The sequence below is a fragment of the Henckelia pumila genome, chromosome 1, assembly GCF_033568475.1.
Source record: "Henckelia pumila isolate YLH828 chromosome 1, ASM3356847v2, whole genome shotgun sequence".
Lineage (NCBI taxonomy): Eukaryota > Viridiplantae > Streptophyta > Magnoliopsida > Lamiales > Gesneriaceae > Henckelia > Henckelia pumila.
Window position 1 is genome coordinate 114,654,058 of NC_133120.1, and position 17,082 is coordinate 114,671,139.

Consider the following 17,082-nt stretch of genomic DNA (forward strand, 5'->3'; position numbering starts at 1 on the left):
GATTTTATTTGAGATAATCGGAGATTCCAGAGTTCAAGACCCGACTTGATATTTAAGCATGAGATTGACTTTTCTTCCTCATTATCTTTTTGTAAATTTAGGATTTTTCAGGGACTAAAATGCAAATATTGGTTTTGTTAGATATTTAAGCATGAGATTGACTTTTCTTCCTCATTATCTTCTTCCTCCTCACGCCTCCCTCCATTGTTGAACGCCCAAAACCCTTTCCAAGCTTTTAGATTTCCTCCCGAGCTCGATCCGTCCGTTGAAAATCATTTCTGAAAGCAGATTAGCGATCACGGCTGCGAGAGCTTCGTTCTATCGTAAGTTTTTCTACGATCAGTTACATTCTAGTTTTGGGGTGTCGTTAGAATCGATTGAGTTGCTAGTATGTTGTTCTTGGCAGAGTTCTGATTGTTTATTCTCTGTCGGTTTCGATATAGAGCGTCGTTCGGATTTGTTATGATTTTTGGAAGCCTTTTTCGCAAAATGAGGATTTTAGATTTGTTGAGTTTGAGCTTTTGTTGTTTGTTTGGGCATTGTATTGAGTTGATATCGCTGTTACGATGCTGTCTGCATTTCCGGTTTATCAGAATTTCGTCGTTATGCCGTCAGTTTGAAGTTTGGATGTCGTTGAGTTGTTTTGATTGATTGATGTTTGATTGAGAGATTGAATGTCGATATTGATCTTGATGGCTTCTTTTGTTAGATTGATTTGAAGCCAGTGGAATTGCTAGATTGCAGCTTTGTGCCGTCTGAAGATTGTAGCCGGTATAGTATCGATTTCTTATTATCGATTGAGGAAGTTTGATTGAATCTTTATTGAGTATTGTTGTTGTTTCCAGATTTGGAGCATCGACGTTTGAGAAAAGGTATAAGATGACTTAGATTGGAATGGAACGAGTGACTCGAATCCGACTTGATTCGAGTGTTCCGAAAAAATCACATACTTGCATGTTATTTGATTTAATTGAATGAGTTATGATTTGCATTGCATTCATATTGAGCCAATGGATTTATTTCATTTTGAGTTAGACGTTCTGAGAACTATAGTAGGGGGCATTGACAGGCGATTTACTGCAATGACCGACTTAACTCTATATAGTTGCTTCAGAGTCTAGAGGATTAAATTATACACTATCCACCCCGAGTGGAGGGTCGGTGCGATTTTGTATGATAGTTCATCCTCGGGATCCCAATAGAGGAATAGAAGAGCTAATTACCTTGATTATCCGGACTTGATAATCCCAGAGCTTTAAAGACATGCATTTCATTTTGAATTGTCTTGGATTTGCATGATTGATATTTGAATATCTGGAAGTTGATGTATTTCGTTTTGAGATGCTTATCTGATATATCATGTTTGTCTCTTTTACTGAAAATATTATTCTCATCGGATTATCCGGGTGTTGTCTTGTCTTTGTATGTGTGCTTGGCAACAGGTGGGACATGACCGAGTCAGAGATCGCATGGCTAGGTGGTCGAGTTGATAGAGTGAGGCCTTGTTGTTGTAGAAGTCGAATATGTAATCGAACTTAGATTGTATTCGAACTCGAGTTGTATTTTGGATTGTAAACTTAGATTGAAAGCATGTTCTATTATTTTGGATTAGATGTATAACTTTAGATCTATCTTTTAATGTATTATGCATGTTGGTTATGTTGATGCATGTTTTAGATTGAAGATTTGATAGGTGTTTGAATTGTTGAAAGCCTGCCCTGTTTTTGAGGTTTTCTGGGCAGAGGGCGCGCTCGATCGCGCGAGTTCGTCGGATCAAGCGTGGCCCTTTCATTGTTGAGGCAGCAACTTGTCTAGCTCAATGGTACTAAGACTGAGTGGACTTTGTACTTATCCTGGAGTGCAAGGTTCAAGTCTTGGGTAGGGCATGAAATTTCCCACCAGGGGGGAAGAGATCATGAGTATGGTTGGGCCGGCCCAGAGAGGGTTAGCAGAGCGCATAGGCCCAGTCCATTACATAAAAGGGCGCCCTTTTATGTAATGGACTGGGCCTCTGCTCTGCTATCTCTCAGGCTCTGCTCTGGCCCAGCCACACTCATGGCCTGGTTCGGGTGCGTCCCATCTCTCTCGGGGGCCTGCAACCATTGTGCTACTCATGGCCTTCTTTCCACCTGGCTAGGGGAGTTTTTGCCCTCCCCAGGAATCGAACCTTGTACCTCCAGGCTTAAGTACAAAGTTATCTGATTCCTGGTACCATTGAGCTAGACTAACTCAATGGTACCAGGAATCAGATAACTTTGTACTTAAGCCTGGAGGTACAAGGTTCGATTCCTGGGGAGGGCAAAAACTCCCCTAGCCAGGTGGGAAGAAGGCCATGAGTAGCACAATGGTTGCGGGCCCCCGAGAGAGATGGAACGCACCCGGACCATTACAAAAAGGGCCTCAATGTCTGAATCTGGACTTGAGCTCGCAGCGATCTTATTGATTTGGGGATCTGTTATCTATTTTCTTATGAGGAGATTTTCGTGATCTTTTCTAATATTTGGGAGTTGGAGTAATTGTTTCCACAGTTGGAGCTGATTTGGAGGCAGAAAAAAGGATTAGATTGTATGAGATTTCTGACTGCGAATCTTTATCTGAGGAATTGTATGCAGCAACTGATGTTTTGAGTTGTTTTTATTTTATCTACTATCTAACTTCGATTGACCGATTGTTGGAATCGGCTACCGTTTTCTGTACAGAATGACTTTCAGTCAAGACTAGAGGATTGATATCTTGTCAGAGGTCATCAGATGTCATGTTTTGCCGAAGTCTGTCAGTTTAGTCGGAGATCCTCGATGCACTCGTTCTTTCGGCAAGGACTTTGATGAGATTTGTTGTCTGATTTCAACTCTTTCAGTTTGATATCCTCAGAACGACGGACAGCCAGATCAGACGAGTCGAACTTAGATGTATGTCTTGAGTTGGAACCAGAGACGATTGGATTGTGACTGAGCAGATGAGGATTATGCTGACGAGAATGAGTCGACTTTTGATTGGCGAACTTGAAGGAGTATTTAAGAGACACACTTCGCGTTGGAACCGTGTTTGATTTCGAGGACGAAATATTTTCTTAGAGGGAGAGAATTGTAACGCCCCGATTTTATCTTAATCGACTTTATTTGAGATAATCGGAGATTTCAGAGTTCAAGAGCCGACTTGATTTTGATCAGGGTCCTTTTTGCAAATTTAGGATTTTTCAGGGACTAAAATGCAAATATTGGATTTGTTAGATATTTAAGCATGAGATTGACTTTTCTTCCTCATTATCTTCTTCCTCCTCACGCCTCCCTCCATTGTTGAACGCCCAAAACCCTTTCCAAGCTTTTAGATTTCCTCTCGAGCTCGATCCGTCCGTTGGAAATCATTTCTGAAAGCAGATTAACGATCACGGCTGCGAGAGCTTCGTTCTATCGTAAGTTTTTCTACAATCAGATACATTCTATTTTTGGGATGTCGTTATAATCGATTGAGTTGCTAGTATGTTGTTCTTGGCAGAGTTCTGATTGTTTATTCTCTGTCGGTTTCGATATAGAGCGTTATTCGGATTTGTTATGATTTTTGGAAGCCTTTTTCGAAAATGAGGATTTTAGATTTGTTGAGTTTGAGCTTTTGTTGTTTTTTTGGGCATTGTATTGAGTTGATATCGTTGTTACGATGCTGTCTGCATTTCCGGTTTATCAGAATTTAGCCGTTATGCCGTCAGTTTGAAGTTTGGATGTCGTTGAGTTGTTTTGATTGATTGATGTTTGATTGAGAGATTGAATGTCGATATTGATCTTGATGGCTTCTTTTGTTAGATTGATTTGAAGCCAGTGGAATTGCTAGATTGCAGCTTTGTGCCGTCTGAAGATTGTAGCCGGTATAGTATCGATTTCTTATTATCGATTGACGAAGTTTGATTGAATCTTGATTGAGTATTGTTGTTGTTTCCAGATTTGGAGCATCGACGTTTGAGAAAAGGTATAAGATGACTTAGATTGGAATGGAACGAGTGACTCGAATCCGACTTGATTCGAGTGTTCCGGAAAAATCACATACTTGCATGTTATTTGATTTACTTGAATGAGTTATGATTTGCATTGCATTCATATTGAGCCAATGAATTTATTTCATTTTGAGTTAGACGTTCTGAGAACTATAGTAGGGGGCATTGACAGGCGATTTACTGCAATGACCGACTTAACTCTATATAGTTGCTTCAGAGTCTAGAGGATTGAATTATATACTATCCACCCCGAGTGGAGGGTCGGTGCGATTTTGTGTGATAGTTCATCCTCGGGATCCCAATAGAGGAAGAGAAGAGCTAATTACCTTGATTATCCAGACTTGATAATCCCAGAGCTTTAAAGACATGCATTTCATTTTGAATTGTCTTGTATTTGCATGATTGATATTTGAATATCTGGAAGTTGATGTATTTCGTTTTGAGATGCTTATCTGATATATCATGTTTGTCTCTTTTACTGGGAATACTATTCTCACCGGATTATCCGGCTGTTGTCTTGTCTTTGTATGTGTGCTTGGCAACAGGTAGGGCAGGACCGAGTCAGAGATCGCATGGCTAGGTGGTCGAGTTGATAGAGTGAGGCCTTGTTGTTGTAGAAGTCGAATATGTAATCGAACTTAGATTGTATTCGAACTCGAGTTGTATTTTGGATTGTAAACTTAGATTGAAAGCATGTTCTATTAGTTTGGATTGGATGTATAACTTTAGATCTATCTTTTAATGTATTATGCATGTTGGTTATGTTGATACATGTTTTAGATTGAAGATTTGATAGGTGTTTGAATTGTTGAAAGTCTGCCCTGTTTTTGAGGTTTTCTGGGCAGAGGGTGCGCTCGATCGCGCGAGTTCGTCGGATCGAGCGCGGCCCTTTTATTGTTGAGGCAGCAACTTCGCAAAACTTGGTGCGCTCGATCCCACGAGTATGTGCGATCGAGCGCAACACTATTCACAAGAACTTAGCACTTTTGTGGTGCGCTCGATCGTGTTCGTGCGATCCAGCGCGGCACTATTCATCCAAAAAAAAATTTATTTTCTTTTTTATTGGCTTTTGATTAATGATGTTTAATTATTGATTATTCGTTATTAGCCAAGTAGAATCGAGATCTCACAGGGTTAAAATCCGTCCCATTTGAGACGGGTTCAAAAACTTATTTATTGATGGATAGGTATGATAAGTTTTTATATTTATTTAGCAACTACACAACGATGGGCCCTCTTATTTCCACTATATAATTTGTGATTCGCATAATTATTATCACAATTCACATGAAAATTTTATTACCAATTATTATTTTTTAAATATCATTACCAATGATTTTACTTACCAAAAGAATTAAATTTTCATGCCAAATGTACAATCACACACGAGTAAAAAAGAATGTGTTCATTGTCTACTCTGTTAATGAGATCTTATCTTTAGGATAGTATCAAAATCAGACATATGATGGTTTACATCTAAACACATATGCATAATTAATATTATAATACTGACATGACAAATCATGGATCGTTATATCTATTTTTAGGGTAATTTCCTTAAAGTAGGTTGAACTACACCGTCTAGTAGTACATGCCTATTTTGCCCTCCAAAGGGCATTTCTCGAAGTCGTTTCGCGTCTATAAATAATAAATATGACTTAATTTTTTACATTTTACATAGAGTTGACTAAAAAAAATTAAGAAGAAAAACCAGAGATCATTTATGGAACGTGCTCTGAGATCTCAATCGCAAACTGGATACGCCGCAAGACTATCACAAAATTCTGGTGAAAAATTTTATTTCTTAATTTCTTTTTGTTTTTCTACATACGAGGAAGAATTTGTTACAATTAAGTCTCGAACTCAAAATCAAATCTTAAATGTGGAACATTGATGTCAGATGAGTTATAAGTCTATCACCGTTGAAAAATCCATTTAATTTCAGTAGCCAGAATTTCTCATATCATTTGATCAAAGAATTTTTATTTTTTTTTGGATAGTAATTTCTTATTTTTTTTTAAAATAATACCAAAGATGATTTTTATGATGATGAAACAGAGTGTTTTATAAGGATAAAATTTTTGTTGAAATAATTAAATACAAATAGTGTGCTTAAAAGAACAAGGTTTGCATTAAATAATTTTACTATAAAATTTTAATTTTTGCTAACATATGTACACTACATTTAACCCTATATATAATATGTTGAGAATTGAGTTTATATATGGGAAGCTTTGACCACTTATACAGTTATACTTCACAGAATTTGTATCGTCTACTATATTGCACAGTACATGTGCACTACTATGCACGGTGTAGTGCAAGCACCGTGCTATGTGTACAATAGTCGTACATGCTCGATATTTTAGATGCATAATAATATAATGTATGTAGGCTAAAAATTTAAGTGTTTTTGGATTTGATGTTGTGCACAAATTAAATAATTGATCATATCCAAACTAATTAAATACTTTTGTTATTGAAGAGCATGACGGCGTGATCCATGCCCAGGTTCCAAATCCGCAAGAGTCATTCAAGCGCGACGCTAACCTGTACCTTCCGATGGCCAACGTAACCAGAATCATGCGCAGCGTGCTACCAGAGAACGCCAAGATCGCGGACGACGCGAAAGAGACGGTTCAAGAATGTGTGTCGGAGTTCATCGACTACATCACTCGAGAAGCCAACACCACATGCCATCGAGACCACCGGAAGACGATCACTCCCGAGGACGTGCTTTTCGCCATGGAGACAACCAAGTTCCATAACTACGCAGAAACTCTGACTCAGTTCTTGCGGAGGCACAGGGAGGAAGACCCGGCGCACAACTTCATGCGTGGAAGTCCTTTGATTTGGCCCAATGTCATCGGATCTGTGCAGAATGAAGACCAAGTGGCCCAACAAGGGGTGGATCCTGAGACTCAGAATGGGCCGTCTGCTCCAATGGGTGACTTTGATGAAGGCCCATCCATGAATGCTGGTTTTGATTTTCCATTGGAGTTTGATGTCTACCAACCGTTTAAATAAGAGAACGTGCAAAATCTGTGCGTTATTATTTGCAACTTTTAAAAATAATTGTTTATGTATTATTATATTTATATAAATTTATTAAAAAAGAAACAATAATCATTTTATATTTGCAAACTCTAAAAAAGAAATGATTCTGGATTTTCTTAACAAATATGTAATGGAAAAATCCATAATCACTTTTTTTAAAAATAGCAAACACTAAATGTTTTTGAATTGAATTCCGGAAAACACATATATTTCTTTTTTGTTTAGGGTAACAGTCAAGATTTTGGGGGTGCTCGATTAAATAAAATTATACTCGTTGGATTTCATATTTTTATTTTTATTCTTTTAAGAAAACATGTTATAATTTTTTTTTAAAAAATACACTTTTAAATTAATACTTGTGAGAGCCTTGTTTATTTGTTTATTTTATATTTATTTTATGCGTGTAACATAAGAGATTTCCAATTTTAAAAATAAGGTAGAAGGAAGGGAAACGAAAATGGAGCACATGAGCGTAAGCTAGTACTCACTCGTATTTTAATTTTTTTTTAAAATACACTATTTTGTCTAATTGCTTGCAGTACAAATTATTTGATTTATTTATCGATGGATAGGTCTCATAAGTTTTTATTTTTATTTAGCAAGTATATAATTATATATTGTTCCTCTTATTTCCACTATAAAATTTGTGATCCGCATAATTATTATCCCAATCCAAATGAAAATTTCATTACCAATTATTTTTTGAAACACAATTACCAATTATTTTACTTACCTAAAGAATTAGTTTTTTCATGTCAAATTTACAATCAAGGATTAAAAAGAATGCGGCGCACTGTCTAGTCTTTTGTCTTTTTTTTTATATTTTTTTATTCAAAGATCTATTTAATTTAAATAGCCGGAATTTCTCATATCATTTGATTGGAGTTTCTTAAAAAAATAATATCAAAGATGATTTTTGTGATAAGGAAATAAAATGTTTTAAAAGGATAAAATTTGTAATGAAATAATTAAATACAAATAGTGTGTTTAAAAGGATATAATATAAATTTTATTTTTTGCTAACAAATCTACACCGTATTTAATTAACCCTATAATAATATGTTGATAAAATTTGTAATGAAATAATTAAATACAAATAGGCGCGTATTAATAATCTTATCAATCTCATGTTTAGTTACTTTTTGAGAGCTCGTATTAAGAGGGTGTTTGACTAAGCTTATTAAAAAGAGCTTATAAGCTTTCAGTAAAAGCTGTTTTACGAGCTTATAAGCTGTTAGAACTTATTTTAAAAATAAGTTGTTAAAGTGTTTGAGTAAACTTATTTTAAACAACTTAAAAATATTGATATGTTTGGTATTATAAGATCTTTTTATTGTCAAAATTACCAAAAAGAGTATAATTCTATGAAAATAAAATTTTGAGTTATACACATACGAAAATAGTTTTAGAATAAGCATATATTTAAAAATAAAATTGTTTTAATATTTTACATTAGAAAAATTTAAGTGATTTGTAATTTTTTTAAAAAATAATATTTAATATTTAATGTGTGGAGGATATGATGGAGATTTATGAAAATATTCAATGATATTTTAGAGAGATAGAATATTAAAATAAGATCTTTTTGAAAAAAGTACATGCCCCCTTACTTTTTTAAAAACAGCTTATAAGTTGTCAAACAACTTATTTTGACAGCTTATAAGTTGTTTTTAAAAAATTTTGCTAAACAAAATTTGAGAGCTTAAAACTCTAAAACAACTTATAAGCTGTTTGAAAGAGCTTTTAAGCTCTGCCAAACACCCTCTAACTCATAAAGTTCATCCATATTTATCTAATTTAAACTTTTAAACCTTTATAATTTATCAGAAATAAATGATGTGATAAATAATCATTTTAACTAATTATGTTTTCAATTGAAAAAAATTACACTAATATCCTTTACTTTCCAAAAAAATAATAAATGAAAATCCCACCACTTTAAGATATATTAATACATTTTATTTGATTTTAATATATGAAATACCCATTTAAAAATTATAAAACATGAATAAAAATTTTAATAATTTAAGATATTATTAATACATTTCATTGAATTTTATCATTATTCATGGGAAAAAAAATTTAACTCAATTTATTACTTTTTATTTTAAAAAAAATAATATTTACACTCAATAATTTTAGTCAATTAAAATAATTTATATGTGGTTTAATAATAATTTACATTCTTCAATAAAAATCAAAATCTCAATTTTACAAATAAAAACTAAAAATAATATTATATATTATAAGCAAATAACAAAATTGTAACTCGTCACTAATCATATATCAATCGCAAAATTGATTCATCAAAGTAAACATGTGATTGCTTATCCATCATTCTTCACATCCTATAAAATTATTTTAATAATCTTAGTATTATTTATATTATTGCCCTATCTGATAGCCATGATTAGAGGGTGATTGACAAATAATAAATCATAATCACAAGTTTGGTACGAATATTGGTATTCGAAATTATCCCAGTGTTTGTCACATGGCCCGCCTATCAGAGTTGTACTCGCGTGATTCTTTATACAACCATTGATTATGTGAATATTTCCTATTTTACCCTTTCTTATTAAATATAAAATCAAATCCTCCATTCTTCAATTTTGTTTACGCACCGTTGATTAGATAGATATTGAAAAATTGTGGTTATGGAATCAATAAATTAAATGCAATGTGAGAAATTTTGGTTTATATCAATATTAAAAAAGGGATAATAGCCAAAATAGTCCTATAAGTTTGCTTCTTTTGTGATTTTGTCTTGTAAGTATTCAATTTTAAGGTTTGGTCCTGTAAATTTAATTATGTTTTGGTTTTTAGTCCTTTTTCATTTAAACAATGTTTTTATAATCAGACCGGTGATCAAACCAATATAACTTAAAAAACGGTCAAATTATTGTACCGTTTTAACCGGACGGTCGGATCAGAAAATCGTTTATATAATATAATATATTTAATAATATTTTTTAAATTATAAAAACCTAAAAAAATTATATAAATAGAAAAAATATATATTTATCGTAGTTTTTGAAAACTTAATTACTATATAAATATATTCAAAATAGTAGTTATAGTTATACATATTTTAAAAAATTAATTAATTAATTAAAAAACTCTAATATTAATAAATAATATTTTTATTGAAGAAAAAATTCCAAATAATCATGTATATATATAATAAAATATTAAAATAAGTTTTTAAAATAAAAAACTAATTTTTTTTTTAAAAAAAAACAAAAAACCAATTTTTTTTACAGGACCAAAACACAAAATGGGCAAATTTACAGGACCATTTTGACTATAGTCCCTTAAAAAAATATTGTTTATTTGAGAAAATATAATTATACACGTTTTAAAAAAATATAAAGGATTCTATTATTTTTTTTGTATTAGAAATCGTCACAGATTCGGTACTCAATATTTTAATTTTTTTAATTAGTTTCAAATAATATTATTAAGAAGAATAATAGTAAGTAAAATTATATCAATGACTCTAATAATAATAGTATTAGTATGAGTAATAATAACAAGATTAAATAAATTCTTTATCAATAATAAATAAGAAATACTATCAATATGACGAATAAGAAGAATAATTAGTAAAATAATTAATAATAAGAGTTCAATTAATAATGATATTAACTGTAAAATAGTAAGAAAATTAATTGACGAATGAGAAGAATAATTTTAATTATAAAATATAAAGAAGTAATAGGAATTAAATATTACGTACTGATTAAAAGAATAATATAATCACTTATAATGAGAATAATAAATGTGTAATAAGTTTATTAAACTTATTATATATTATCATTATATTTAATATTAATTTATTAGACTTATTACTTCGTATTCTATTGATTGAATACACATTATATTAATTTATTGGTGTGAAGGATAACACATTGATTGATTAATAATCATTACTTTGTCCAATGTTTGACTCAAGTTCTTTCAAGGATTGATCTAATCCAATTATATTGATTTAAAATTCTTATATTATTAATCCATCATCATCCAATCAATGAACCAAACAGTACTTAAAATATTTTTTAAAAATATTTATTATTTATTTTATAGATTATTTTATTTTCTATTATTTATTTATTGTTTTTTTTAATATATTAAGATTAGGTAATTATGTACACATAGTGGGGATATTTTGGTCATTTCATAGGAATACAAAAAATTAATCAACACGGTTAAAATCATACCAAACATCATATATTTTATCTCACCATTTTATTTATCCATATCTCTCATTTTTTATCACTCTAATTATTAATCATTTATTTATCATATCACACATACCAAGCGGATATTATATATAATTAATCTTACTAAGTAAACACAACCATAATTTACAGAATTGGAATCCTCTACTGCACAGCAGCCAACACAGTGTTGTGTATCCCTGTGCACGGTTTAGTGCAAGTAATGTGCTATGCACGATAGTTGTACATCCAGTCCAATGCACGTGACTGTAATACATGTCTCACATAATTGTAACTCAATATTTTTAGTTGTACATGTAGTCCAATGCACGTGACTGTAATACATGTCTCCCATAATTGTAAGGGTGAGCAAAATATCGGTCAAATCGAGAAAACCGACCGAACCGAAAAAAATCAGAAATTTGGTTCGGTTTATTCGGTAGCTCGGTTATTTTTTTTTAAATATCGGTTATCTCGGTTTAGTCGGTTCGGTGTCGGTTTTTTTGAAAAATAACTCGGTTAAACCGATGAAACCGATTATGTATTTATATATTTTAAAAAAAAAATACATTATAGGCCTTATATTTGATTTCCAAATTTCTGTTGGGATTTAAACTCTTATGTACCTAGCTAATTTTATTTAAGCCTAGCCCAACAAGAAAAGTTATCTACTGCGCGATTCATTTATCTCATTTCCTTTTTCACTTTGTGTCGGCCGCGTTCCCAACATCTCATTCCTATTCACTTCACATCCTCTTCAATTCCAAATCGATTTTCGTGGAAATTTTTGGCCAAATCTTTAAAGATTCGTAGTAAAAAAAGTCTAAACTCTGAAGCAACGTTCGGTCGGTTCGGTTTGTTCGAAAAATAAATCGGTAGGTTCGATTTTCATAATTTCGGTTCGGTCGGTTCGGTTTTAACCGATTGCATACCCCTTCATAATTGTAACTCAATATTTTTATTTGCATCATGATATCATCTCGTGTAGACTAAAATTAAAAGCTTTTGGATCTGGTGTTGTGTATAGATATTAGATCATATCCAAACTAATTAAATAGTTTTGCAACTTTCTTTTCAGTTGTGATTACTGAAGAGCGTAACGACGTGATCCATGCCCAACTTCCAAACCTGCAAGAGTCATTCATGTGATTTTTCTAGTTTGGGTTTAGACCGTATTATGAACACCCATAGGCCATAGTGTTGAAAGTTGGAGACAACCACCAACCAAAATTGAATGCACATGTTGGATTGAAATTCAATGACCGGTAGCATCCATTCTTGACAATTACTTGGAGGAAAGATGCACGTTGCTTCACTGTTCACATTGCAGGGAGCTCTACCATTCATCAGGTTTTATATCCCAAACTCGAGAGAAAATAGAGATAAGAAACAAAGAGAGTTTCTTGGTATTTTTCTTGAGTGTTCTCTTGTGTGAGTTAGAGAAATTATTTTCTCGGTAATACTCGGGGTTTGGGTGGTGAGAGATATAGTGTTTTGTATACACTTGTGATATTTCTCCGGTTATAAATATTTGCAGCAGCTCCGTGGACGTAGCCTATATTGGATGAACCACGTAAATCTTTGGTGTTCTTGTTGATTATTTTATTCCGCAATTATTATCGTCATGTTCGATCCGGCAGAATCCATAACAACTGGTATCAAAGCTGTTACGGTGTCCGGGAGCCTTGGTGAAAAATTTCTTAAAATTCTGAGTATGCTCTGTGGTTGCAGCTTTGTCTGATCTTCCACATCAGAAAAGATTTTTTGAAATTTTATTAAGGCAGTAGAAGCGATGGCCGGAAATGACGGATCGGGACCTGAAATCAATAAGTTCGACGGTACAGATTTCACGTTCTGACGGTTACAGATTAAAGATTATCTGTATAGCAAGAAGCTACATCAACCTCTATCCGGGGTGAAGCCAGAAAATATGGAGGATGATGAGTGGAAGCTTCTTGACCGACAAGTGTTAGGGGTAATACGATTGACCCTAACAAAGAACGTGGCACACAACGTGGCGGAGGCAAAAACCACGGAGGAGATGATGTCCATTTTATCGGACATGTACGAGAAGCCATCAGCAAATAATAAAGTGTTCCTCATGAAAAAGTTATTCAAGTTGAAGATGGAGGAAGGTGCTTTGGTGGCGGCACACATCAATGAATTCAACACGATTGTTTCCCAGCTAACATCGGTTGAAATTAAATTTGATGATGAGATTCGAGCACTTATTCTTTTGGCGTCTTTACCAAATGCTTGGGAGCCGATGCGGGCAGCGGTTAGCAATTCTGCTGGAAAAGAAAAGTTACAATTCAATGATGTCAGAGATCGAATCCTTGGTGAAGAAGTTCGCAGGAGGGATTCAGGAGAAGCAACATCATCGAGATCTGCCCTAAATCAGCTCGATAATGGAGGAAGGGGCAGGAGTGGCGAAAAGAGTTTTAACCAATGACATGGTGGATACAAGTCAAGAAATGGAAAAGACAATAACAAATTTGAAAAAAATGTGAAGTGCTGGAGCTGTGGTGAGACTGGTCACTTGAAAAAGAATTGCAAATCAACAAGGAACAATGCAAATATTGTGACTGAGGAAGTACACGATGCTTTAGTGTTATCCATGGAAAGCCCTGTTGACTCTTGGGTTATGGACTCGGGAGCTTCGTTTCATACCACTGATAATCGCGATGTATTCGATAATTACATTGCTGGCGATTACGGAAAAGTTTTCTTGGCAGATGGAAAACCTTTGGAGATTGTTGGTATGGGTGATATCAGTTTGAAAATGTCAAACGGATCTATCTGGAAACTCAACAAAGTGAGGCATGTACCAAAGTTGACCCGAAATATGATCTCAGTGGGACAGCTCGATGACGAAGGCCATAAAGTGACCTTTGGTGATGGCTCTTGGAAAGTGAGCAAAGGAGCCATGATTGTTGCTCGAGGACAGAAAACTGGAACCCTCTATATGACTTCCAGTTGCAGAGACATGTTAGCAGCTGTGGATGCTGGAGCTAACTCAAGTCTATGGCACTGTAGACTTAGACATATGAGTGAGAAAGAAATGAAGATGCTGATGTCAAAAGGGAAACTACCGGAGTTAAAAACTGTTGAACACAAATTGTGTGAAAGTTGTGTTCTTGGAAAACAGAAAAAGGTGAGCTTTTCGAAAGGCGGTAGAGAACCGAAAGCAGCGAAGTTGGAGCTGGTTCATACTGACGTGTGGGGGCCATATCCTGTGACATCCCTTGGAGGCTCACGATATTATGTCACATTTATCGATGATTCGAGCAGGAAGGTCTGGGTTTATTTTTTGAAAAATAAATCAGATGTTTATGAGACCTTTAAACAGTGGGAGTTAGCCATGAAAGATGTGATGGATTCACTATCATCCAATCACACGTGGGAGTTGTCAGAACTTCCTGAAGGTAAAAAGGTTTTACATAGCAAGTGGAGTACCAGTTAGAACACGATGGTAGCAAGCGGTACAAAGAAATCCTTGTTGTAAAAGGTGAAAAAGAAGTCATTGATTACACTGATATTTTCTCTCTGGTGGTAAAGTTAACTACTATCAGGACTGTACTTGGATTGATGATAAAATAAGATTTGCATCTGGAGCAGTTAGATGTAAATACTGTGTTTTTTCATGGTGAGCTAGATGAAGAAATGAATCAATCACAGGGATTTGAAGTACGAGGTAAAGAGAAAATGATGTGCAAACTTCAGAAAAGCTTGTACGGTCTCAAACAAGCTCCAAGACAGTGGTACAAGAAGTTTGATGGTGTAATGAATAATGATGATTTCCCGAGGTATTATGCTGATCATTGATGTTATGTGAAGCTTGATGGTTCTTATATCATATTACTGGTATATGTAGATGATATGTTGATAGCAGGAGTTTGTCTGAAGAAGATTGATAAACTAAAGATAGAATTTGCTATGAAGGATTTGGGTGCTGCAAAATAAATCCTTGGAATCGGGATCCTTAGAGATCGGGTGAATGGAGTCTTGAAGCTTGAAAAGATTCCTGGAAGTAAAAATCCCGCTGATATGTTCACGAAGGTGGTGACCACTGACAAACTGAAGTTGTGCTCGACTTCAGTTGGACTACAAGCGTAAATAAGGAAGGTATGAGTTGCTGCATTGGCTGTGTGAAGTCATGATTGAAATCAAGTCTTCAAGTGAGAGATTGTTGAAAGTTGGAGACAACCACCAACCAAAATTGAATGCACATGTTGGATTGAAATTCAATGACCGGTAGCATCCATTCTTGACAATTACTTGGAGGAAAGATGCACGTTGCTTCCTTGTTCACATTGCAGGGAGCTCTATAAATAGAGCTCCCCATTCATCAGGTTTTATATCCCAAAATCGAGAGAAAAGAGAGATAAGAAACAAAGAGAGTTTCTTGGTATTTTTCTTGAGTGTTCTCTCGTGTGAGTTAGAGAAATTATTTTCTCGGTAATACTCGGGGTTTGGGTGATGAGAGATATAGTGTTTTGTATACACTTGTGATATTTCTCCGGTTATAAATATTTGCAGCAGCTCCGTGGACGTAGTCTATATTGGGTGAACCACGTAAATCTTTGGTGTTCTTGTTGATTATTTTATTCCGCAATTATTATCGTCATGTTCGCTCCGACATAATCCATAACACATAGGCGCAACTGATGTTTATTTATATATAAAATATATTATTATTTCAAAAATAAAAAATCATTGTACATATATGCACATATATAAAAAAATATATATATATAAATATGTAATTAAGTATATGTATTATGTTGGGAAGAAATAATTGTCGTAGAGCGCAATTAAAATATATCATTTGACCTATTGTACGTATAATTTATCTAGCTAGTTCTTGACAAATAGTCAGGATTCTCCTTAGCTACCAACATCTTTTCAAGTGAACATGTTGCACAAGACTTGAGTGTAGTTAGCTAACTAGCGTATTTTACAAGCTATTGCATTAGTCCACGGATTTACCAATTTCGCAACAAAAAATAACGTCTGCAAGTTCCATATCATTGAAAAAAAATGCAATATATATATCTAATCTGGCTATAGCGGAAATTAAGCTATTGATATTAACTCCAAAGTTAATGCTTCACATAAATTCCATTAATTAGCTTTTCCGTTTCATTTTATACAACTTATTATATTTTAATAGTACTATCAAATTATTAGTAAATAAATTATTCATAAATCGAAAAAGAAAAAAGCAAAAGAAGAGGTTGCTAGAAATTGCGCACAGCCGATATTGCAGGTCATGAAATTATTAGTTTTTTTTAAGATATAGTTGAAATTAAATTATGTAGGAAAACAAAGCCAAATTAGTCATCATTTTGAGTAAATTCCAATTGTGCCGAGATGCATGCATTAAATTATAAGTACGTACCAAATCAATTAACATAAGGGAATGCGCTATAACACCAAAGATATGGTTTTATTTAATCAAGCACAATATTGTTTCCGAATAGAGATATTACACATCACATATATAGCAACTCAACAGTAAGTTGGTGCAAATTATTTAAAATTATTGCTAATGAATTAAAACGAAACTATTAATGAAAACATCAATCCACTTTTAAATAAATTTTCATTTCAACCATCTTTCCGCGAAATCAAATTTTCACGGGAGATTCAGATGCAATTAACCTCATGCGGTGAAGCAAGAGGCGACACAGCCCACGTTCTTAGCGCCACAACCCGTGTCACAAGAGAGAGCTCCAAGTCCACTGGTTCCACAGCCTACGACGCAGGAAACTAATTCCTGCCCACAAGCTATCAAGCATTGCCCTATTTGCGATTGCC

The 17,082-nt window shown here is 33.9% G+C and overlaps 1 protein-coding gene across 1 annotated transcript; it reads left to right on the plus strand.

The window, feature by feature from the left end:
* Positions 1–6,547: 6,547 nt before the first annotated feature.
* Positions 6,548–7,012, plus strand: LOC140873148 (transcriptional activator hap3-like). The gene has a single exon (XM_073276139.1). The coding sequence runs from the start codon at positions 6,548–6,550 to the stop codon at positions 7,010–7,012; it is 465 nt and encodes a 154-aa protein (XP_073132240.1).
* Positions 7,013–17,082: the final 10,070 nt, after the last annotated feature.